Source organism: Garra rufa, chromosome 19 (genome assembly GCF_049309525.1).
Source record: "Garra rufa chromosome 19, GarRuf1.0, whole genome shotgun sequence".
NCBI classification, from domain to species: domain Eukaryota; kingdom Metazoa; phylum Chordata; class Actinopteri; order Cypriniformes; family Cyprinidae; genus Garra; species Garra rufa.
This window is the reverse complement of record NC_133379.1, coordinates 31350301-31371313: the sequence shown is the minus strand read 5'-3', so window position 1 is coordinate 31371313 and position 21013 is coordinate 31350301. Positions and strand designations below refer to the sequence as shown.

The window sequence follows — 21013 nt, the reverse complement described above, 5'->3', positions numbered from 1 at the left end:
GCCTACGTTTTGATTAACGTTTTGAGGAAAATTATGCATGCATCAATGCTTATATATATTTAGCTTTACTAATCCTCAGGCATAAGACGTAAATGCAAGAGTTACACTGATTACATTTTAATGATGCTATTTTAATGTTACAAAGCGCGCGGCTGTGCGCGTCCCCGAAAAGACGACACATAAATCAAGCAGCTACTTTTTGTGAAGCCAGAAATTATAAATAAAATATATGCGTGTTCTCGAAAGTAAAAGCTTTGAGCAAATCTTTATATGGCTGTATTCAATTATTTAATATTCGGTTTTTAATACAAAATACAGTGATGCAGGACTTTAGCAATATCAGCTGAGGCCAGATTAGATAGTGCGTAATTATGATTCGCTTAAATCTGTAGTTTGTGGTTTCTAAAGTGTTATGAAACAGATTATTTGCCTTTTAATTAACTGTAACTAAGCTTTTAACAGAGCAAACACACTTTTTGAAGACTGCAAGGTAGTCTATTGATCTGGGTCATCTAAATTTGTGAATGTCCTGCAACCTTTGTTTTATGGTGTCAGATTTTTTAACTATTAAAGGAGTAGTTCACTTTCAGAACAAAAATTTACAGATAATGTACTCACCCCCTTGTCATCCAAGCTGTTCATGTCTTTCTTTCTTCGGTCGTAAAGAAATTATGTTTTTTGAGGAAAACGTTTCAGGATTTCTCTACATATAATGGACTTATATGGTGCCCCCGAGTTTGAACTTCCAAAATGCAGCTTCAAATGGCTCTAAATGATCCCAGCCGAGGAAGAAGGGTCTTATCTAGCGAAACGATCGGTTATTTCCTAAAAACATTTACAATTTATATACTTTTTCATTTCTAAACAGAGTACACACAGAACTAGACAAGACGAGCCTTTGAGGTTAAAAAGTATATAATTTTTTTTTTTTTTTTTTTTTAAGAAAATAACCGATTGTTTTGCTAGTTAAGACCCTTCTTTCCTTGGCTGTGATCGTTTAGAACACTTTGCAGCTGCATTTAGAAGTTCAAACTCAGGGGCACCATAGAAGTCCATTATATGGAGAGAAATCCTGAAAAGTTTTCCTCAAAAAAGATCATTTCCTTACGACTGAAGAAAGAAAGACATGAACTTGGATGACAAGGGTGAGTACATTATTTGTAATTTTTTGTTCTGAAAGTGAACTACACCTTTAAGCTACTACTACACACTACTACAAAAAGCAATTATTTTTGAAGTTTAAAGTTTCTTTCCTGTTCTTTAACCACCCTTCAATTTTCTATCTATTAATACAAGTCTATAAAATACAAATAAACTTTTCCCCAAACGCAGAGTTCGCCCAAGACTTTTATTTTGAAAAACACAGCAATTTACTGAAAAAAGGCGTGACCAAATATTGTGTCCTGCTTCACATCGCGTTCGGTCTCGGCTTGGAAGGAGGACTGGGAAACACAAGCATCCCTCTGCTGCCGGGGAGTCGGAAAGCAGAGATTTTTCTACAACATTAAAGCGTTTATTTACTTTTCTGTAATGGAGACGCCAGCCTGTGTTTATTCGGATACATCCTAGGAAGTTCTCTGAGGAGCGCAAGGTAAAATGTCATTTAAGTTATTGTCGTTTCTTCGGTCGATGTCGTTTATTCTTCTGAATTGTGTTCCCAGATCGACTATGGTCAGTTATGTCGGTAAAGAGCAATTTAGGCCCACCGGTAGTGTTAAAAACTTTTTTCCTAAATGAAAAATCGTATATAACAGTGTGTCGTGTCGCCAATCTTCGTTTGATGTCAAAGCAAACTGCAACTATATTAACTGATGACAAATTTGTGTTGATGGTAATAATGTTGCGCTTTTGTCTTAAGATGAGTCATGATAACTTATGTATGTTAAGTAAATTATGATGGTACGATGAATACAGTTCACTTCAGTTTTCCGTTACTATTTTATTTGAGCTTTAAAGTCACAAACCCCAGTTTTTTGTGTGTGAGATCTATTTACTATGAGAAGTAACTAATTTTAAACAGATTATCCTCTCATTAAAGTGGTTATTTTGGGTTAGTCCCACATCAGAGGACTTGTGGTAAATGTCATCATTTTGATGTGTTCTGTGAATAGATAATTATTGTATAGCATGTCACACCACAGGACATGTTTACTTCTTAAAATTATTTTTTGTAGGCTATCTATATATGTGACCTTCGACCACAAAAACAGTCATAATGGTCAGTTTGTTTAAAATTGAGATTTATACATAAATAAATAAGCTTTCCATCAATATAGGGTTTGTTAGGATATGGCTGAGATACAACTATTTGAAAATCTGGAATCTGAGGGTGCAAAAAAAAATCCAAATATTGAGAAAATTGCTTTTAAAGTTGTCCAAATGAAGTTCTTAGCTTAAGTTTTGATGTTTACGGTAGGGAATTTACAAAATATCTTCATGGAACATGATCTTTACTCGATATCCTAATGATTTTTGACATAAAAGAAAAATCGATAATTTTGACCCATATGTATTGTTGGCTATTGCTACAAATATACCCATGATACTTAGGGCTGGTTTGTGTTCCATTGTCACATGTACAGTTAATAAGAAGTCTGTATCAAAATGGTAGTTATTAAAAAAAAAAAAATAATCCAGAATGTGTGTCATTTATGACGAGAATTTCCTTTACTGTTGTTTGGAATAGGCTTTGCTGAGTCTATGGCATCTATAGCTGTTTCTCATGAAGGCTTTTGATGAGCTGGGTTGAATTGATTCTAGCAGGCAGCAGCACATTCCAGTCAACCCAACGCCCCCAGACATCCAAAGCATTTTGGGGAGTGCTTCAGGGTAGAGTAAAGGGTAATGGTAAACCCTCATTGCTGGTTATAAGGCAATATTTTTAATTTAGTCGCAGGAAATCCTATTGTAGTAGTTTAGCTTTTGCTTAGCTTTTTTATTGAATATTTCTGCCAAAAAAATGCTTTGCTGATGGATTGGGCAGTATGAAATTTTCTTCATTTCTTTCTCAGCACCTCAGTATTTTTCTTGGTCCGTAACAAGTTCATCTGTCAGTTTTATTGCTTTCAGATTCAGAGCTCGACACTTTTTGCACAGCTCAGCAGTGATTGGTTAGTCATGCATTTTAAGTGTTGAGATTCAGCGTGGCAAGTTGAACTTTTAAAATGTGTGGCCATTTGCTAATCCTCTTTTCCCAAAGTCAGCACTGACTAATAGCCTTCATAATAAATGTTCCTGGACTTATTGTGAATGATTAATTGGTGTATGCTATCCACTTTTTTTTTCAATATGGAAGTAAGCCTATGGGTGAGACTTCCGGTTCATTATCCACTATAGGGAAAAAAACCCGAGAAGAATAACAATGTGCAGTAAACGGTAAAACTGTTTGAACTACAAACCAGTGTGCTCATATATAAGATAATACATTAAAATAATATAGTAAGACACACCAATTTGCAATATCTAGCAGACAAGCTGTTTTGTACAGCTAAAAATAGGAGGATACTTAAAGGAGTAGTTCAATTTCAGAACAAAAATTTACAGATAATGTACTCACCCCCTTGTCATCCAAGATGTTCATGTCTTTCTTTCTTCAGTCATAAAGAAATGTTTTTTTTTGTAGTAAAACATTTCAGGATTTCTCTCCATATATGGACTTCTATGGTGCCCCCGAGTTTGAGCTTCCAAAATGCAGCTTCAAAGAGCTCTAAAGGCCGGGACACACCAAGCCGACGATTGGCCGTCTGGCCTCGTCGGGCAGTTGGTGGGCGTCGGTGAAGCGCGTCGGTTCGGTGTGTTCCGCACGTCGGCTCGCGTCGGCTTTCGTCGGGCTCGCGTCGGCCAAAGTTTGCCCGATTCGACATGTTGAATCGGCGTCGGGCTTGTCGGGGCCGTCTGGGAAAGAGAGCGCTCTGATTGGCTGTTCAGACACCGAATCAGAGCGCGTGGAGGACTTGAACGTGAAGTGACGTAACAAGCAAAGAAAAGAGTCAAGAGGGAATCGGCTCGCTGTCATAATTTCGCAATTCGAAACCAACTATGACTGTGTGGAACGAAGCTATTGAAGGCGAGCTGATCAATCTGATCCAAGACAGGCCAGCGCTGTACGACATAACGGAAAACGCTATGCAAACCGTGCGGCGGTTCTTCCGGGTTCTCTTCTTGGAATGAAAATACAGACTACTGCCATCTGCAGGTACGCCACGGTATATCTCCTCACGCATGCGCAGAAAGCACCTTCTAGTTTGCAGTCGGCTTTCGTCAGTTCGGTGTGTTCGAGCTCAGTTTAATTGCCCAGACGCGCGCAGACGCAGCCGACTAGAGGCGACAAGACGGTCGGCTTTCGTCGGCGCTAGTTGGTTGGTGTCGGGTTGGTGTGTCCCGGCCTTAAATGATCCCAGCTGAGGAAGAAGGGTCTTATCTAGTGAAATGATCAGTTATTTTCTAAAAACATTTACAACTTATATACTTTTTAATTTCAATCACTTGTCTTGCCAAGCTAGATAAGATGAGCATTTGAGGTTAAAAAGTATATAAATTGTAATTTTTCTGAAAATAACCCATCATTTCGCTAGATAAGACCCTTCTTTCCTCGGCTGGGATCATTTAGAGCCCTTTGAATCTGCATTTTGGAAGTTCAAACTCGGGGGCACCATAGATGTCCATTATATGGACAGAAATCTTGGAATGTTTTACTACAAAAAAAATAAATAAATAAAAATCCTTACGAAGAAAGACATGAACTTCTTGGATGACAAGGGGGTGAATACATTATCTGTAAATTTTTGATCTGAAAGTGAACTACTCCTTTAAGGGAAAAATATTTGTCTTTAATGATATGTCAACATTCATTTTATACTGAAACACAGAAATCAAAATGCTTAATCCCTTCGTCAAGTCTGTTTTCGTTGCGTGTTCCAAAGCAAAGCGCGCACTTCGTTCAGGCATTCAGTATGTGATCCGGTGTTTTCTGCACCTCAGAACGACTTTGTTCACAGTGAATGCAGTGAATTGGTTTATCGCTTGTGTTTGGGAATGTAACAGCCACCAGTTAAACTTTTTTTTTTTTTTTTTTTGCGGCAGATGATTACAGCATTTCACAAGATTTGTAGTGAGACACGGTTTTGTAAGCCTGTTTTCACTTAAGAGTTTTCTGTCAAAATAAGAGCTTTACTGAAGTTTTTGTCAAAATAAAAGCTTAAAAGTGCAGTATGAATTGCTGTCAGCTAACGGTTTAAATGGCTAATGTTACTGCAGTCTAAATTCAAAATGTAATTTTCAAGTGTACAAATTAGGAATGAAGTATTGTAATTTCCCTACTATAGTGTTAAGCAAAAATAATATACCTATGAAATAATAATTTTCATTTGATTTCGATTTCGGCTTCAAACGATTATGAAAATACAATAATCGAGATAAAACGATTATTGCTCCTGATTCCACTCGCTTTGTGTGCTTTCGCTCCTCTATAAAAGCCTAATTTCACATGCAAATCGGTAAAATCATGTAACATGACTTGCATTAAATAGGACACGCTTAATTTATTTTGTTTATTTGATGTTGTGTTTTTAAAAGCACAAAAGAGAATTTGCACTGTTCTGTGTATGCGTTCAGAGACGGACCAGAACACAGACAAGTAAAGTGAACGTTTAGCTTAAGATGCATACCTAAATAGTCAAATACATGCAAATATGTCAATGTGGAGTGTTTCTTTAAAAACTTAAAGGAGTGTTCCTTTAAGTTTTTCCTAAGAACATAGGTTGAAGCTCTTATTTTGAACTCTCAAAGTGAATTTGATAGAATATTTTAACTTCATATCATGATATTATCGTATTGTGAGATTTTGATATCGTTACATCCCTAATATCCTGTATTGGAAATGGGGGGCTGTGAAACTTGTTTCATGTTGACTTGATTTCAAAATGTCATTTATGATGTCAAAGAGACCTTTATAATGGCTTTCTGATATGTTTTTGTACTGAGGACCTCATTAGAAATTTGTATTGGTTTCAACAGACTTGGATGCAAATGACAGCCTGTGTGCCCAGTGGGACGTCCTGTGGACACTGACCCAGTTGTATCTCTTGAGCACATTAGCAGCTCTCAGAGGAATGATTTCATTGAATGGAAGCTCTTATTAGTAGCGTCATGGTTCTTATGTCTCAGATCTTTGGCAAGGATTGGAATCGATGTCTCACTCAAAGGAAAAAAAAATAGTGTTCTCCTACTATGAGTAATTTTGGGATTTTTTTTTTTACAGGCTTATTTACAGGTTTAGACCTCCTGCTGTAATAATTGCAGCCTGTTTAGTGTGTGTGTGTGTGTGTGTGTGTGTGTGTAATCAACTATCCAAACAAACACATTCCTCCAAGCAGCCTTCATACTGATGCTCAATTAACAAGTGACTGCTGTGTCAGGTCTGTGAGGAATTTCCATTAGATGTGTGTCTGAAATATCCCAAAGAATATTTTTTTTGGTGAGATACACTGAAGGAATTGAATCCCTTGAACTTCACAGTGCCGTCTCACCTGTTTTGCATATCAAACGGTTTGTTCAGGCTGAGGGTCAGAAGGTCAGGACTGCGGTCACTGTTTAGAGATTCCTGGATTGTTCTTTCCTTCTTGGATTCCCTCTCAAGAGAATTACTTTGTGTTTTTGTTTTTCAAAAGCTTTTATTCCCCATGAGGTCCATTTCTGAAGTCTGAACTTCACTGTGGCTTTCCTTGCAGGTCGGTAGGTAACAGCCCAATTTCTATGCTTCTTTTTGCACATTTTATTTGCGAAAAGCGAAGCGTCTATTTATTTTTCTTACCCACAGCATTGGATGCATTTTCTCGTCATGCACTACACAAGGGCCAAATGACTTTCCACCATCTTGCGCATATTCAAAGCATCATCACACACTGTCGCTTCCACAGGCAAATCGACCACACAGGAAGACGTTTAAACATGGTCATTACATCTAAAGACACATTCACACACAGAATGATAAGTATAGTGATAACTACATTAGAGTCCACATGGGTGATTAAAATGTTGCAGTTATGGCTACTGCTGCCAATGTTTTTATTGTTCATCAGCTGGAAAAAACTTGTTCTAAAAGTGATTCTTACAATATTGTTTCTTTGTGTTGTTAACCTTATAGTTTTGGTTTGAACTTGCTTATTCTCATAGCTTTAGAATGAAAACATGAAATGGAAACCTTTTAGTTATAGTTTATCATTAAAATTATTGTTCTTAGTGTGAACATGCTTAAAATGGAAACCACGGGTATTAAAGGAGAAGTTCACTTCCAGAACAAAAATTCACAGATAATTTATTCACCCCCTTGTCATCTAAGATGTTAGTGTCTTTCTTTTTTTCAGTCAATAAGAAATTATGTTTCTTGAGGAATGATCTCCGTATAATGGATGTCAATGGTGTCCCCAAGTTTTTGAACTCAAAATGCAGTTTAAATGTGGCTCTAAACGATCTCAGCTGAGGAAGAAGGGTCTTATCTAGCAAAACGAACTGTGATTTTCGAAACAAATTGACAATTTATATACTTTTTAACCTCAAATGCTCGTCTTGTCAAAGTCTGTGTGAACTCTGTTTTTTCCTTTTCAATACGGCCAATACAGTTAGGGTATGTCGAAACTCGAAAATTATCTTCATTATCTTCACTAACTTCAAAATCATCCTAAGTCGCTGCAGAAGAACCGACCCAGTGTCTTACAAAGTGAACATGCAAAGTAGATCAAATGCTCTTTAAAAAAAAAAGGTAAAACAGCAATGTAGGACGATTTTGACATTGAAGAAGAAAATGAGATGGGAGTTTTTCGACATACCCTAATTGTACTGCCATATGGTCACACAGACTTAAACAAGATGAGCATTTGAGATTTAAAAAAAAAAATGAATTTGTTTTAAAAATGACCCTTATTCCTCGGCTGGGATCCTTTAGAGTCATTTGAAGCTGCATTTTGGAAGTTCAAACTTGGAGGCACCACTGACATCCATTATATGGAGATAATTTCTGAATTGTTTTCCTCAAGAAACATAATTTCTTTGCGACTGAAGAAAGAAAGACAAGCATTTTGAATGACAAGGTGTTGAGTAAATTATCTGTAAATTTTTGTTCTGGAGATGAACTTCTGCTTTAAGACTAGTATGGCCTAATATAATGTAAATGATGTCTTTTACTAAAATATGTAGTTGAAAACCCATGAAAGATTTACGTTATTTAAAAGTCCACATCATTTTATACATATTTCATCATTATGATGTGAATTGGTTGCACTGTGAGCTACTGTCTCTACCTGTTGCTATTTTTACCTCATCACAACTCTGAAAATAAAATACTGATATGATGACCACGGCTACTGAAAGAGCTTTTAAGGTGGTGATGAATTTAAGTGTAGGCTTAAACCAAATGGCATATCTTTGATTTTCCCCACAAGGATTCTAAACGCCCCCGAATTTAGAGTGAAATCCGTGCTGAGAAACTCCATCAGTGGCTGCGGCTTTATGACAAACGCTGGCAAGTTTACATAATGCCAGGATGGCATCTAGCATTTCTTGTCTCTGCCGTTTGTAAGCTCTTTCAGTAGCTGTGGTCTATTAAAACCATCAAAGGCATCAGGGCTAAAGTGGAGAGAACAAAGACGCAGGTCTTTAGTAAGTTTAATTTGTCTACAGCCATCTTTTTATTCTTTTCTCCATGTCGTGAGGAAAAGCAGTGAAGACATCTGCTTCTTTTGTTGTCCTTCAACTGAAAATTACATTTAAAAGCTGCTTAATGTGAAATAGTATCTGTTTTTTGTTTTCCAAGTTGTGTTGCGAATGTTATTATTATTATTTTTTTTAAATGGCAAAAATAGCACTGACTGAAGCCATTTCGTGTCATCAAAACATTTGTCCAAAATATGTATAAAACGATGTGGATTTCTACTACATATTTTAATAAGAGACATCATTTATTTTATATTAAAGCATATAAGTCTTTACAGAAATGTGTTGTTTTGGGATGTTTAAATTTTTAACATTTGTTTTAAAGTTTTCAGTCTGATTTTGTTTGGATATCTGTGTTGAAAACCGCCATCTGAACAGGTGCTCAGAGGCGTCTTTATGTACCTGGAATGACCCTTGACCCCAAGAGACATTGAACGACATGCAAGAACTTGGCGTAGTCTGAGTTGACTTGAAAGAGAAACCCACCCCCATTCTCAAAAGCTTTGAAAGCACCTTTTTTGTTCTATAACCTCTTTCTCACTGGCCAATGCCCAGACTCATTTTGGAGTCCTATGATACATGTCCTGATATATTTAATATTGTTTTCATTTTCTGAAAGTCTCAATTCAGCTCAGATTCCACTGGTGTGGTCGCTTGTGTTTGGGGCTGTGTTTTTGAATAATTTTTAGAAGTGTGTTGATTGATATGTCTGTGTGTTGAAATGTTGTGGCGCTGCGGTTCAGTGCACTCAGATTTGTGCAAATGCCCAGTAGCTGTTTGCATATCGAGGACTGAAATCAAGTTTGGATGGAATGTTTTGGGTTTGATTGAAAGTTGCCTGCAATGACCTCTCAAGTGGGAAGTTAACTCTGCACAGCTGAAGAATTTTACTGCAGAGAATCTTTCTTTTCCCTCAGGGCTTGTCCAACTATGTTTTTTTTTTTAAATGATATTACTCTTAGGGCTGTCGCGATAACCGCAATATCGCAATACCGCGCTATTGACGTGCATAACCGCAGAGGAATGCAACAACCGCAGCAACCGCGATATTTGCCTGTTTTCTTTTTTCCTAAGGATTTGCCCTTCTCACTTAATGCCTGTGCGATGAATATTAAATTAGTAATAAGTTAGTAATGATAACATAATGTGTTTATTATGAGGCTCAGTAGATATGCACTTAACAAGCCTAAACAGACAGCGAATGAGAGAGAGATCGACTGAGCTTGTGCGATTACCTGCGTCTGTCTTTCAGATCGAGTCAGGTTTGTATGTGAAACTAGCTTGTCATGTCCAAGGAAAGTGAAATCTCTGTCTTAACATCGAAGTGGCGATTAAAATTAAAATGATTTTAACATCGTGTTTCATTACGTCTCTCTTTGAATAAATAAGCGTTTTCGAACGTATAGTTGAATGAACGGATTAAAGACTTACTCAAAGATAGTCTCTTGCCTCCATCTTGTGGCGTAACAATGAAACTGCACTGACTGACAGCTCGCCTAAAACACGCAGGTGAAATACTGACAGAAAGTCTCTTGTGCAGTCAGACTCGAGGGTGCGCGCTAACTGTTATATATACGAAGATTTCAGATGCAAACAAAGCCTCTAAGTATGTCTGACATTTTTCTTCAAAATTTGCATTTCTTACTGGCTAGGTTTCTATGTAAGTACTGTTTACTTCACTTCATATATCAACGCGATTTGGTTTCGGTTTATTGATTTCTGAATATGACCTTACATTGTAACAGCCTACCGCGCTACTGAGCCACTCAAAATTACCGCAAGGGAAATTCCTTAACCGCGACAACCCTTACTCTTACCGGAAGAGAAATTGTTTTTGTTATCTTTGCACACAAAGTATTCTCGTAGCTTCATAAAATTATGGTTGAACCACGGATATCACATGGATTTTTTTTTTTACTGATGTCCTTAATACCTTTCTGAGCCTTGAACGTGTAAGTGGCGTTGATTTCTATGCACTGTCAGAAAGCTCTCGGATTTCAACAAAAATATTTTAATTTGTGTTCTGTAGATGAACGAAGGTCTTAAGGGTTTGGAAAGACATAAGGTTGAGTTATTTATATTTGTGGGTAAATGATCCGTTTAAGAAACACTTATAATCAGTATTTATTAACATAAGTCATTCATTGAATTTAAGGATGGCTACGTTTTACAACACCATTAGGGTTTGGCTTAATGTGTCTATTCTTCTTTTGATAAGACTGCAAGTTGTGGTCTGCAGTTGGGCGTGGTGCTTTTTGTTTTGACTCCTGTTCAAACATATCAACTTAAAAGGCCTGTGGGAAAAAATAGGGGTGTTTAGGCTGGTGCCTATCTGGGCATGCCTCATCTGTTTGCCATCAAAGTATCCAAATCGGCGTAGTTAAAATTTGCAAAGAGTGGCCACTTAAGGGCAAGAAAAAGGTCAGAGTTCACTAGCTGCATGAGCATTGCAGTGAAGTCTTTGAGGTTCTTGATTTGTAGTAGTTACATCAACATGTGAGTTGCACAGATCTCTCTTCTAGACTTCTTTTGTTCTTATATTCCAATTTTTATAGGTGTAAAAACCCTTACAGAGGGGCTATAGCCTAGAGTTTTTGCATATTAAGAAAGACATACAAGTAGACATAGAGTTGAGGTCAAAAATTTATATACACCTGGCAGAATCTGCAAAATGTTAATTATTTTACCAAAATAAGAGGGATCATACAAAATGCATGTTATATATTTTTTTAATATAATTTTGAGCTCCATCTTTTCACTCTTAGGATGACTGAGGGACTCATATGCAACTTTTACAGAAGGTTCAAACGGTCACTGATGTTTGAGAAGGAAAAACGCTGCATTAAGAGCCAGGGTGTGAAAACTTTTGAACAGAATGAAGATGTGTAAATTTCTTATTTTGTCCAAATATCTACTTTTTTTTTTTTTCCATTTAGTACTGCCCTTCAGAAGCTACAGAAGATACTTACATGTGTCCCAGAAGACAAAATAAGTTAAATTTACTCTGATCTTCAAATTCCAAAAGTTTACCTCCTGGCTCTTAATGCATCATTTTTCCTTCTGGAGCATCAGTGAGCGATTGAACCTTCTGTAATAGTTGCATATGAGTCTCTCAGTTGTTCTCAGTGTGAAAAGATGGATCTTAAAACCATACAGTCATTGTTGGAAAGGGTTCCAATACACAAAAATGCTGAAAATCCAAAGAATTTGGGGGATCTGAAGGATTTTTCTGAAGAACAGTGGGCAGTTGAACTGTTCAGGACAAACAAGGGACTCATGAACAACTATCAAAAAAAAAAAAAAAAAAAATTCAGGTAACAAAACAATATTAAAAATCAACTTTTGAAAGGGGTAATTTTTATAGATTTAACTGTTGTTTTATCTTGTGGACTCTATGTAAATGTTTATGTAAAATTATTTTTTTAATTAATTATGTGAATTATTTTTTTAATTATGTGAAATTAAATTTTTTATGTGAAATTAATATTCAGGGCATTTTGTATGATCCCCCTTATTTTGGTATAAAATAATTAACATTTTTCAGATTCTGCAAGGTGTATGTAAACTTTTGACCTCAACTGTATAAGATATAAATATTTTTATATATAGTATATAAATAAATCTTTATAGTCAAAGTATAATATACTAGTTGACTCAAAATTGGAGTGAAACATGTTCACACACACAAACAATTTAATTTTTCCTCTTTACTACGTATAACTGCAGTTTTTTCTAGCCTCAGGCTTAGCCCTGCTGCTCTGGACTTTCAAAGCCTTTTAAGGCTAGACGCAGTTGGTCAGCTCCTCCAACGGGCCTGGCCTCCACCCATGATGATGTGATAAGAAAGGCAGTTCCATCCTCTTCTCACCCTCCTCCAATCACACAGTCTTGTGTGCATTCAAACATTGACCAATGATTGTTTTCTCCTAAAGTGTCTGAGTTTATAGTGTGTGTGAAGCTGCATAAATAGAGTCCTCGGGGACCGTAATGTTACATTCCAACTGTCTCGAAGCAAAAGCATAGACGTGTACACAATGTGTTCACCGAGGAAAATAACCAGTGCTGGAGAAAGGTAATGAGATATTTCGATTAAAGCTCTGCGTGATTGAATGCTATAGACACAGGACAAAAAGTAAGGTTTGAAGACAAAAATATGCGGTAGCAATGTTTTTGTGATGTGCATTTTTTTTTTTTTCTGTGGCTGGGTTTACTTGGCACTTTAAGCCATTCTGTTCATAAACTACTTTTTAAAGAGCAGGTCATATGGGTTTTCGAAAAATATCTTCTTTGGAGTTTGTAACATAGTTATCCTTCAATGTAAACTGTCTGCAAAGTTGTTAATAAAGTGCATTATACAGAAAAAGTAATAATAAAGAATGTAACTTAGCAGATAATCTTTAGCTGTGGGCATGATTTGCTTGCATAAGTGTTAAACAAGTTTTTATGTTATTATTTTCAGAGCGATTTGGAGCACTATATTATTGTTTTATGTAAAGGTGCATCAGGGTTGCCAGGTTTTCTGGGCAAAAAATGCTACTCAAAACTATCCCAGTTGCGTTTCAAGGGGGTCCCCGTTAAAAATCGGGGTCCGGGTATAAAACACTTGCTTTTTATCAGGGTTACCCTGTTAAATTTGCATTCCAGGGGCTAAATATGACATTATTGGGGTTGCTTCAACCTGCGGACATCAAAAACAACAGTGGCCTTGGCAACACAGATGGTAGCGCTCGCTAACCTGCTTAAGTACTCCTCTGTGCCAGTCACAACAGGCTTGGCCAGCTGACCAATCAGAGCAGAGTAGCCTCATGGAAGGGAGGGGTTTACAGACATTAAGCTCAAAGCTGGTACAAACAAACCGTTTCAAAATCATTGACAAATGACTCGATGTATAAATTTGTATTCTGAGAAAATTACAATGTTTTCTGACCTTAGATGCATTTAAACTTGGGGACTTAAACACAGTATTAGTACACTAATATGACCTTTAAACACTGTTCTGTATTTTCTAAAGGAGTGGGGTATTCAAAATTGTATTGCATTTTTTGTTGGTCCATTTGAATGCATTTAATTGGCTGTTTTTCCTTTATTTAGATTACGCTGTAAATGTATCAAGAACCTGGAGCCAAGCATGAAAAAGGCGACCAAGCCCACGGCCGCCACCTCCAGAACCTCAGCGGGCTCTAAAGCCCCAGGCAGACCTGAGGGAAGCAGCATTATGGGCACAGGTGGCAAGATGACGAACAAAACCCAGAGTTCAGCTCCACTGTCTAAGGTAACTTTTTAATATGAAAAGCTGAAACATTTGTATTTAATCATTAAGAATATGTTGACCTAAGTGCCAGCTAAGAGTTGCATTGTGAATTGTCTGTAGCAGATCATTAACTTAATGTTTTGCGTGTTAACCAGGCAAAGAGCAGTGATGATCTTCCAGCGGTGAGTGCAGGAAGTGGAGCAGTATCTGCTAGCAACAGTAACACCACTACTAGAAACAGGAAAGGAAGCTCCTCTCAGAACACTAGCAGCACTGAGACCAGATCCAAGACCATTTCAGGTAGCGCTAAGCATTGCCTTAGTTCTGAAGATGTTACGAGAAATTATGTTTGGCTTATAACCATTTCTTTTTCCTGTAGGTCTTTCAGGAAGGCGTGCCTTGTCATCCACATCCAAGGATCCAGGCACAATCCGAGAGAACTTGCGAGATCGTACCAGAGCTGGTGTTGCCAAAAAGCTTGCCGGACCCACCGATGCCATCCCTCAGAAGCGCTCGCGATGCCGTACCGTAGCCGAGACCGATTCTCGAATGACCAAATCTCGCTCGGACAGCCAGATAAGCCATAAAGCAGTGCTGGAATGTCAAGTGAAGGACCTGCTGGGCTTAGCCAAGAGCAAAGACCTGGAGATCCTCCATCTGCGCTCTGAACTTAGAGGTATGAGAGCCCAGCTTGGTCTAGAAGAACTTGAAGCTCCTAATCCAGAACAAGCATCTCAAGAGACCAAGCAGCCTCAGGAGAAAGAGGTTTCCTCTGTAATCAGTGCTACAGATGTGGAGTCCACTCTGCTTCTCCTTCAAGATCAGAACCAAGGCATCCTTGATGAGCTAAATATGCTAAAGAGTGAAAACCGGATGCTGAAGGATCGTCTCAATGCTCTCGGCTTCTCTCTAGAGCATCGTCTAGACAGCCCTGATAAAGTTCTGCGCTGCCCGTCCCTTAGTCCTGAGCCTGTAGTTTCCAACTGCAGTGGAAATAGTGGGGGTTGTATGCGTGCATCTTCCGCAGAAGGCTCTGCCCAAGGCTCTACTGAGGACCTTCTGTCAGAACCAAGACGGGTAGGCTCTCCTGATGCAGTGGACAGTGAATGCAGTGAGGCCTACCAGCCGATCACCTCCAGCGATGATGCTCTGGACGCACCTTCAGGCTGTGGTTCGTCGTCTGAGTCAGAAGGAGGGCCACCAAGCCGGGAACATTCCCGCAGGGGGAGCAGCGGGAACACCAGTGAGGTTTCTGTGGCCTGCCTGACCGAGCGCATCCATCAGATGGAGGAGAACCAGCACAGCACAGCTGAAGAACTCCAAGCCACTCTACAGGAGCTTGCTGATCTGCAGCAGATCACCCAAGAGCTGACCACAGAGAACGAACGCCTGGGCGAAGAGCGTGCCATTCTGGTTGACTCCCTCTGTCAACAAGGCGAGCGTCTGGAACTGTACGGAAGACAGCTGGACTACTTCCGTGGCCTCCTTGACGAGCATCGAGTGGCCTACGCCAAGGATGATGAAGATGCCAAAAGCGGGCGATATGTGGAGTTGGAAAGGCGCTACGCCGAACTAAACGAGGGTTCGCGTTTTGAGCGGGAGCAGCTGCTGGGCGTTCAGCAACAGCTAAGCAGCGCGCTCAAGATGGCAGAACAGGAGAACGCAGAAGCCCAAGGCCTGATGGCGGCGTTGAAGGAACGCGTCCATATGGCGGAGAGAGCTGTGGAAATGGAGCGGAGGGAACGGGCAGTCGCCAAAGCGGAGTTGGAAGCGCTGAGGGTACTGTCCGAAGGGGAGCAGGTGGAGCTGAATCGATGCAGAATCCAACTTGAGCAAGAGAGGCAGAGAGTGTCTCAGCTACTCTCCATTCATAACGCAGGGGATAAGACAGACATACGCCACCTGCTGGACAGCGAGAGATTAGACAAAGAGCGAGCCGAGGCAAAAGCATCTCAGTTACAAGAGGAACTGGGGCACACACGCAGTGAAGCTGCCCAGCTCCAGGAGGCAATCAGCAAGGTAAAACTGACAATTAATAAAAACTTAGACAATATCTTTGATTATCTTAAGTTGTCTTAAAGCGATAGCTCACCCCAAAATGAAAATTCTGTCATTAATTACTCACCCTTATGTTGTTCCAAACCTGTTAGACCTTTGTTCATCTTCAGAATGCAAATACAATATTTTTTATGAAATTCAAAAGCTTTCATTCTGACCCTTCTTAGACAGCAACATAACTCATGTTCAAGGCCCAGAAAGGGTAGTAAAGGCATTCTTAAAATAGTCCATGTGACATTAGTGGTTCAGCTGTGATTTTATGAAGCTACGAGAATACATTTTGTATGTAACTACTCTATATTTTCCGACATGTATCCCTGCTTATTTGTTTCTTTGTGTTTGTTAAAGCTTGAGGGTGAGTTCCGAGCTTTTCGTAACGATGTCCAGGCGCAGTTAGCAGAGCAGAAGCGGCTCCTGGAGCAGCAGTGCTCTGAGCTGGAGGAGAAGGACACAGAGATCGCTGACATGAAGGAGACCATCTTTGAGCTGGAGGATGAAGTCGAGCAGCATCGTGCTGTCAAGCTTCATGACAACCTCATCATTTCTGACCTGGAGAGTAAGTCATGTGATAAAATGGTCACTAAACACTATTTATATTTAATTGACATGTCAAATTATATATGCACTACCAGTCAAAATATTTTTAATGTTTTAAGTCTCTTCTATTTACCAAACCTACTTTTATTTGATTCAAAGCACAGCAAAAACAGCTAAATTTTGAAATGTTTTTACTATTTCAAATAATTGTTTATTTGAATATATTTTAAAATGTAATTTATTCCTGTGATTTCCAAGCATCTTTACTACATCATTCTAATATTCTAATTTGCTGCTCAAAAAAACATTTATTATTATTATGATGTTGAAAACTGATTAGAATTTTTTCAGGTTCCTTTTGATGAATAGAAAGTTACAGAAGAACAGCATTTACCTGAAATAGAAATCTTTTGTAACATTTTATGTCTTTATCATCACTTTTGATCAAAAAAAAAAAAAAAAAAAAAAATATATATATATATATATAAACTAAATCCAAGCTTTTAAATGGTAGTGTATAATATTATAAAATTTCAGATAAATGCTGAACTTGGCATCTTTCTATTCATCAAAGAATCCTGAAAAAATATATGTAATGATAATAATGTTTCTTGAACAGCAAATCTGCATATTAGAATGATTTCTGAAGGATCATGTGACACTGTAGACTGGAGTAATGATGCCAAAAATTTAGCTTTGATGACAGAAATGTAATTTTAAAATATATTCAAATAGAAAAGATGTTTTAAATAGTATACAAATAATTCGAAATTCTGCTGTTTTTGCTGTACTTTAGATCAAATAAATGCAGGCTTTGCCAACATTAAAAAGCTTACATTTCACTTGTGTGCACCAGTGTTTTCTTTTCAGATTTTATGGTTATTCAGGTTTCTGTCCACATGGAGGCGTCATTGAGCTACTGGAATAGACTATAGACAGACATTATCTGGACATTTCTTTAGCTTTCAGTTTCGATTTCAAGCACTTGATAAGTTTACATACAGTAGTATCATAAAATCAATACTAAATATTTATAGTATTTTATCAGAATGAAAAGATTAAAAAATGTATAAAAATTTTATTAATTTTATTAATTAAATTAAAATAAATTAAAATGAGGTTCTTGAATAACATTAACTTTAAGCAACACATTATTGATAATTAACTTTCTTAAATCTTTAAATCTTAAATCTTTATTTATTTCTTGTATTTTCCCCCCATAGATTCCATCAAAAAGTTTCATGATCAGAAATATGACATGGAGAAGGAGATTAAGGTTCTTCACCGAAAATTGCGGGTACATCTTTTCTTTTTATTTGTTGCCTTTACATTGTGTATATCACACTGTTATCATTTTTTTTGATTGATTCATTGATTGGTTGATTAAAAAAATAAATTTAACTGACAACTACTGTTGTTACTTGTGTGTTTTAGTATACATTTCTTAAGAAAAAGTTATGTTATTGTAAATGACGTATTGAAATGATACTGTTAATGTTGCCATGAACAGCCATTGTTGCTGATATGGCGTTAAAACATAAATGTGACCCTAGAGCATGAAACTTAAGTAGCCTGGATATATTTGTAACAATAGCCATAGATACATTGTATGAGTCAAAATGATAAATTTCTCTTTTATGCCCAAAATCATTAGGAGATAAAGTAAAGATCATGTTCCATGAAGATAATTTGTAAATTTCCTACCCTAAATATATCAAAACTTAATTTGATTAGTAATATGCATTGCTAAGAACTTCATTTGGACAACTTTAAAAGCGATTTTCTCAATATTTGAATTTTTTTTTGCACCCTCAGATTCCAGATTTCCAAATAGTTGTGTCTCTGCCAAATATTGTCATATTCTAACAGACCATACATCAATGGAAAACGTATTTATTCCACGTTCAGATGATGTGTGACTGGTTTTGTAAATAATAAATGAATTTGACTGACACCTGTCTCTCACAGGAGGAATCAGCCGAGTGGCGTCAGTTCCAAGCTGATCTGCAAATAGCCGTCGTCATCGCCAACGACATCAAGACAGAAGCTCAGGAGGAGATCGGAGACTTGCGGCACCGCCTGCAGGAAGCTCAGGAGAAAAATGAGAAGATGAACAAAGAGCTGGATGAACTAAAGAGCAAGAAGTAAGAGATGTCGTCATGTACATTTACAATGCAATGTGTTGTGAGAACAGGGATGTTGAAACAGATTGTGTTATTGTCATTGTATGTGCAAATACTTTCGTATGTGCAAATATTTGCATGTGCAGGAGATTTGAACATCACTGTGTGTGTTGTGTTCATTACAGGCAGGAAGAGGAGCGTGGTCGTGTTTATAATTATATGAACGCTGTGGAAAGAGACTTGGCCGCGTTGAGGCAGGGAATGGGCCTGAGCCGACGTTCCTCCACTTCCTCTGAACCTTCACCCACTGTCAAAACGCTCATCAAGAGCTTTGACAGCGCCTCACAAGGTTCATAAATTCATTCTGATTTATTAAGACACATGCTCACATTTAGGGTGTTGTGGCCTAGTGTTTATAAATCTAGACTGGCTGCCAAAAGGTTGTAGGTTGTTCGTCACAAGGACGATTGAGCCATTATGCTCTAAGTGTGCCCAAGGGGTTTGCACTGCAGTGTGTACTGCAAGTCGCTTGTGATTAAAAGAATGATTTAAATGACAAATTAGCCATCTGATATGTTGGCATGCAAATATATGAAACCTTTTCCGTTTTCTAAAAAGCACAAACTGTCTGTTTGTCCATCTGTTTCTCTATATACAGGTCCTGTTCCTGCCAGTCCTACCGCTGCTGCTGTTGCTGTCGCTGCTGCTATTCCCAGAACGCCCCTCAGTCCCAGTCCTATCAAAACCCCTCCAGCCGCTGCTGTCTCACCTATACAGGTATAAATTAATGAAGGGGGGAGTGTATACATATAACCAAAGACTTAAACGCCATGAGTAATTTTATATCAGGTTATGAATAATGATATATTACGATCACAATATACACTACCAGTCAAAGATTTTGAACAGTAAGATTTTTAATGTTTTTTTTAAAGAATTCTCTTCTGCTCTCCAAGCCTGCATTTATTTGATCCAAAATACAGCAACAAAAAAGCTGCTTTCTATTTGCATATATTTTAAAATGTAATTTATTCCTGTGATCAAAGCAAAATCATTCTAATATGCTGATTTGCTGTTCAAGAAACATTTTTTATTATTATTATTATCATCAATATTTAAAACAGTTGGGTACATTTTTTTTTTCGGGATTATTTGATTAATAGAAAGATCCAAAGATCAGCATTTATCTGAAATAAAAAGCTTTTGTAATATTGTATACCATACCATTCAAAAGCTTGAAGTCAGTGTAATTTTTTAAAGAAATTATAGATATGAACTTCTATTTAGCAAAGATGCTGTAAATTGATTATAAAGTGATGATAAAGACATTTATAATGTTACAAAAGATTTCTATTTCAGGTAAATGCTGTTCTTCTAAACTTTTTACTCATCAAAGAAACCTGAAAAAAATTTTACTCAACTGTTTTCAACATAATAATAACAAATAAATGTTTTTTGAGCAGCAAATCAGAATATTTGAATGATTTCACGAAGATCATGCGACTGAGTAATGATGCTAAAAATTCAGCCTTAAAATCACAGGAATAAATTACATTTTAAAATGTATTTAAATAGACAACAGATATTTTAAATAGTACAAATATTTTAAAATTTTTTGCTGTAATTTGGATCAAACAAATGCAGGCTTGGTGAGCAGAAGAGATTTCTTAATCTTACTGTTCAAAAACTTTTCACTGGTAGTGTAGTTTTGGCCTGTTTTACTTCCAAATGTTTCATTATATATATATATATATATATATATATATATATATATATATATATATATATATATATATATATATATATATATATATATATATATATAATTATGTAGTATTTTTTTACATTGCAGTATTTTTATTTATTTTATTTTATATTTGATTAAATAGTAAAAAAATAAATAATATAAAAAAAGAGTATTTATGGAGTAATTTTTTTTTGTACATTTCAGTATTTTTATTTTATTTTATGAAATAAGTATATTCATAACAAGTAAGTTTGAAGTTTGACATCTTTGCAAAAACAAATGACTTAAAACCGTTACATTATTGTTCAAATTTTTAGGTCAGTAAAGTTTTTAAAGTCTCTTATACTCACCAAAGCTGCATACAGTGAAAACAGTAATATTGTGAAATTTTATTAAAATTTAAAAATCACAGTTTTCTATTTTAATATAATTTAACATTAATTATTTTTATTATTTTCAGCAGCCATCACTTTAGTCTTAAGTGTCACATGATCCTTCAGAAATCATTTTAATATGCTGATTTGGACAGGATTTATTTGAAATATATTTTTTATTTATTATTTTAAAATGTAAAATTCTTCAATGACT

At 36.9% G+C, this 21013-nt stretch overlaps 1 protein-coding gene across 1 annotated transcript; it reads left to right on the top strand.

Annotated features, from left to right (window-relative positions):
• The first annotated feature begins 1438 nt into the window (after positions 1–1438).
• LOC141292059 (cytospin-A-like) lies at positions 1439–19461 on the top strand. The gene is made up of 9 exons (XM_073824025.1): positions 1439–1591; positions 13801–13981; positions 14116–14260; positions 14340–15979; positions 16367–16574; positions 17779–17852; positions 18524–18699; positions 18864–19027; positions 19337–19461. The coding sequence occupies exons 2-9, from the start codon at positions 13838–13840 to the stop codon at positions 19459–19461; spliced, it is 2676 nt and encodes an 891-aa protein (XP_073680126.1). The 5' UTR covers positions 1439–1591; positions 13801–13837.
• Positions 19462–21013: the final 1552 nt, after the last annotated feature.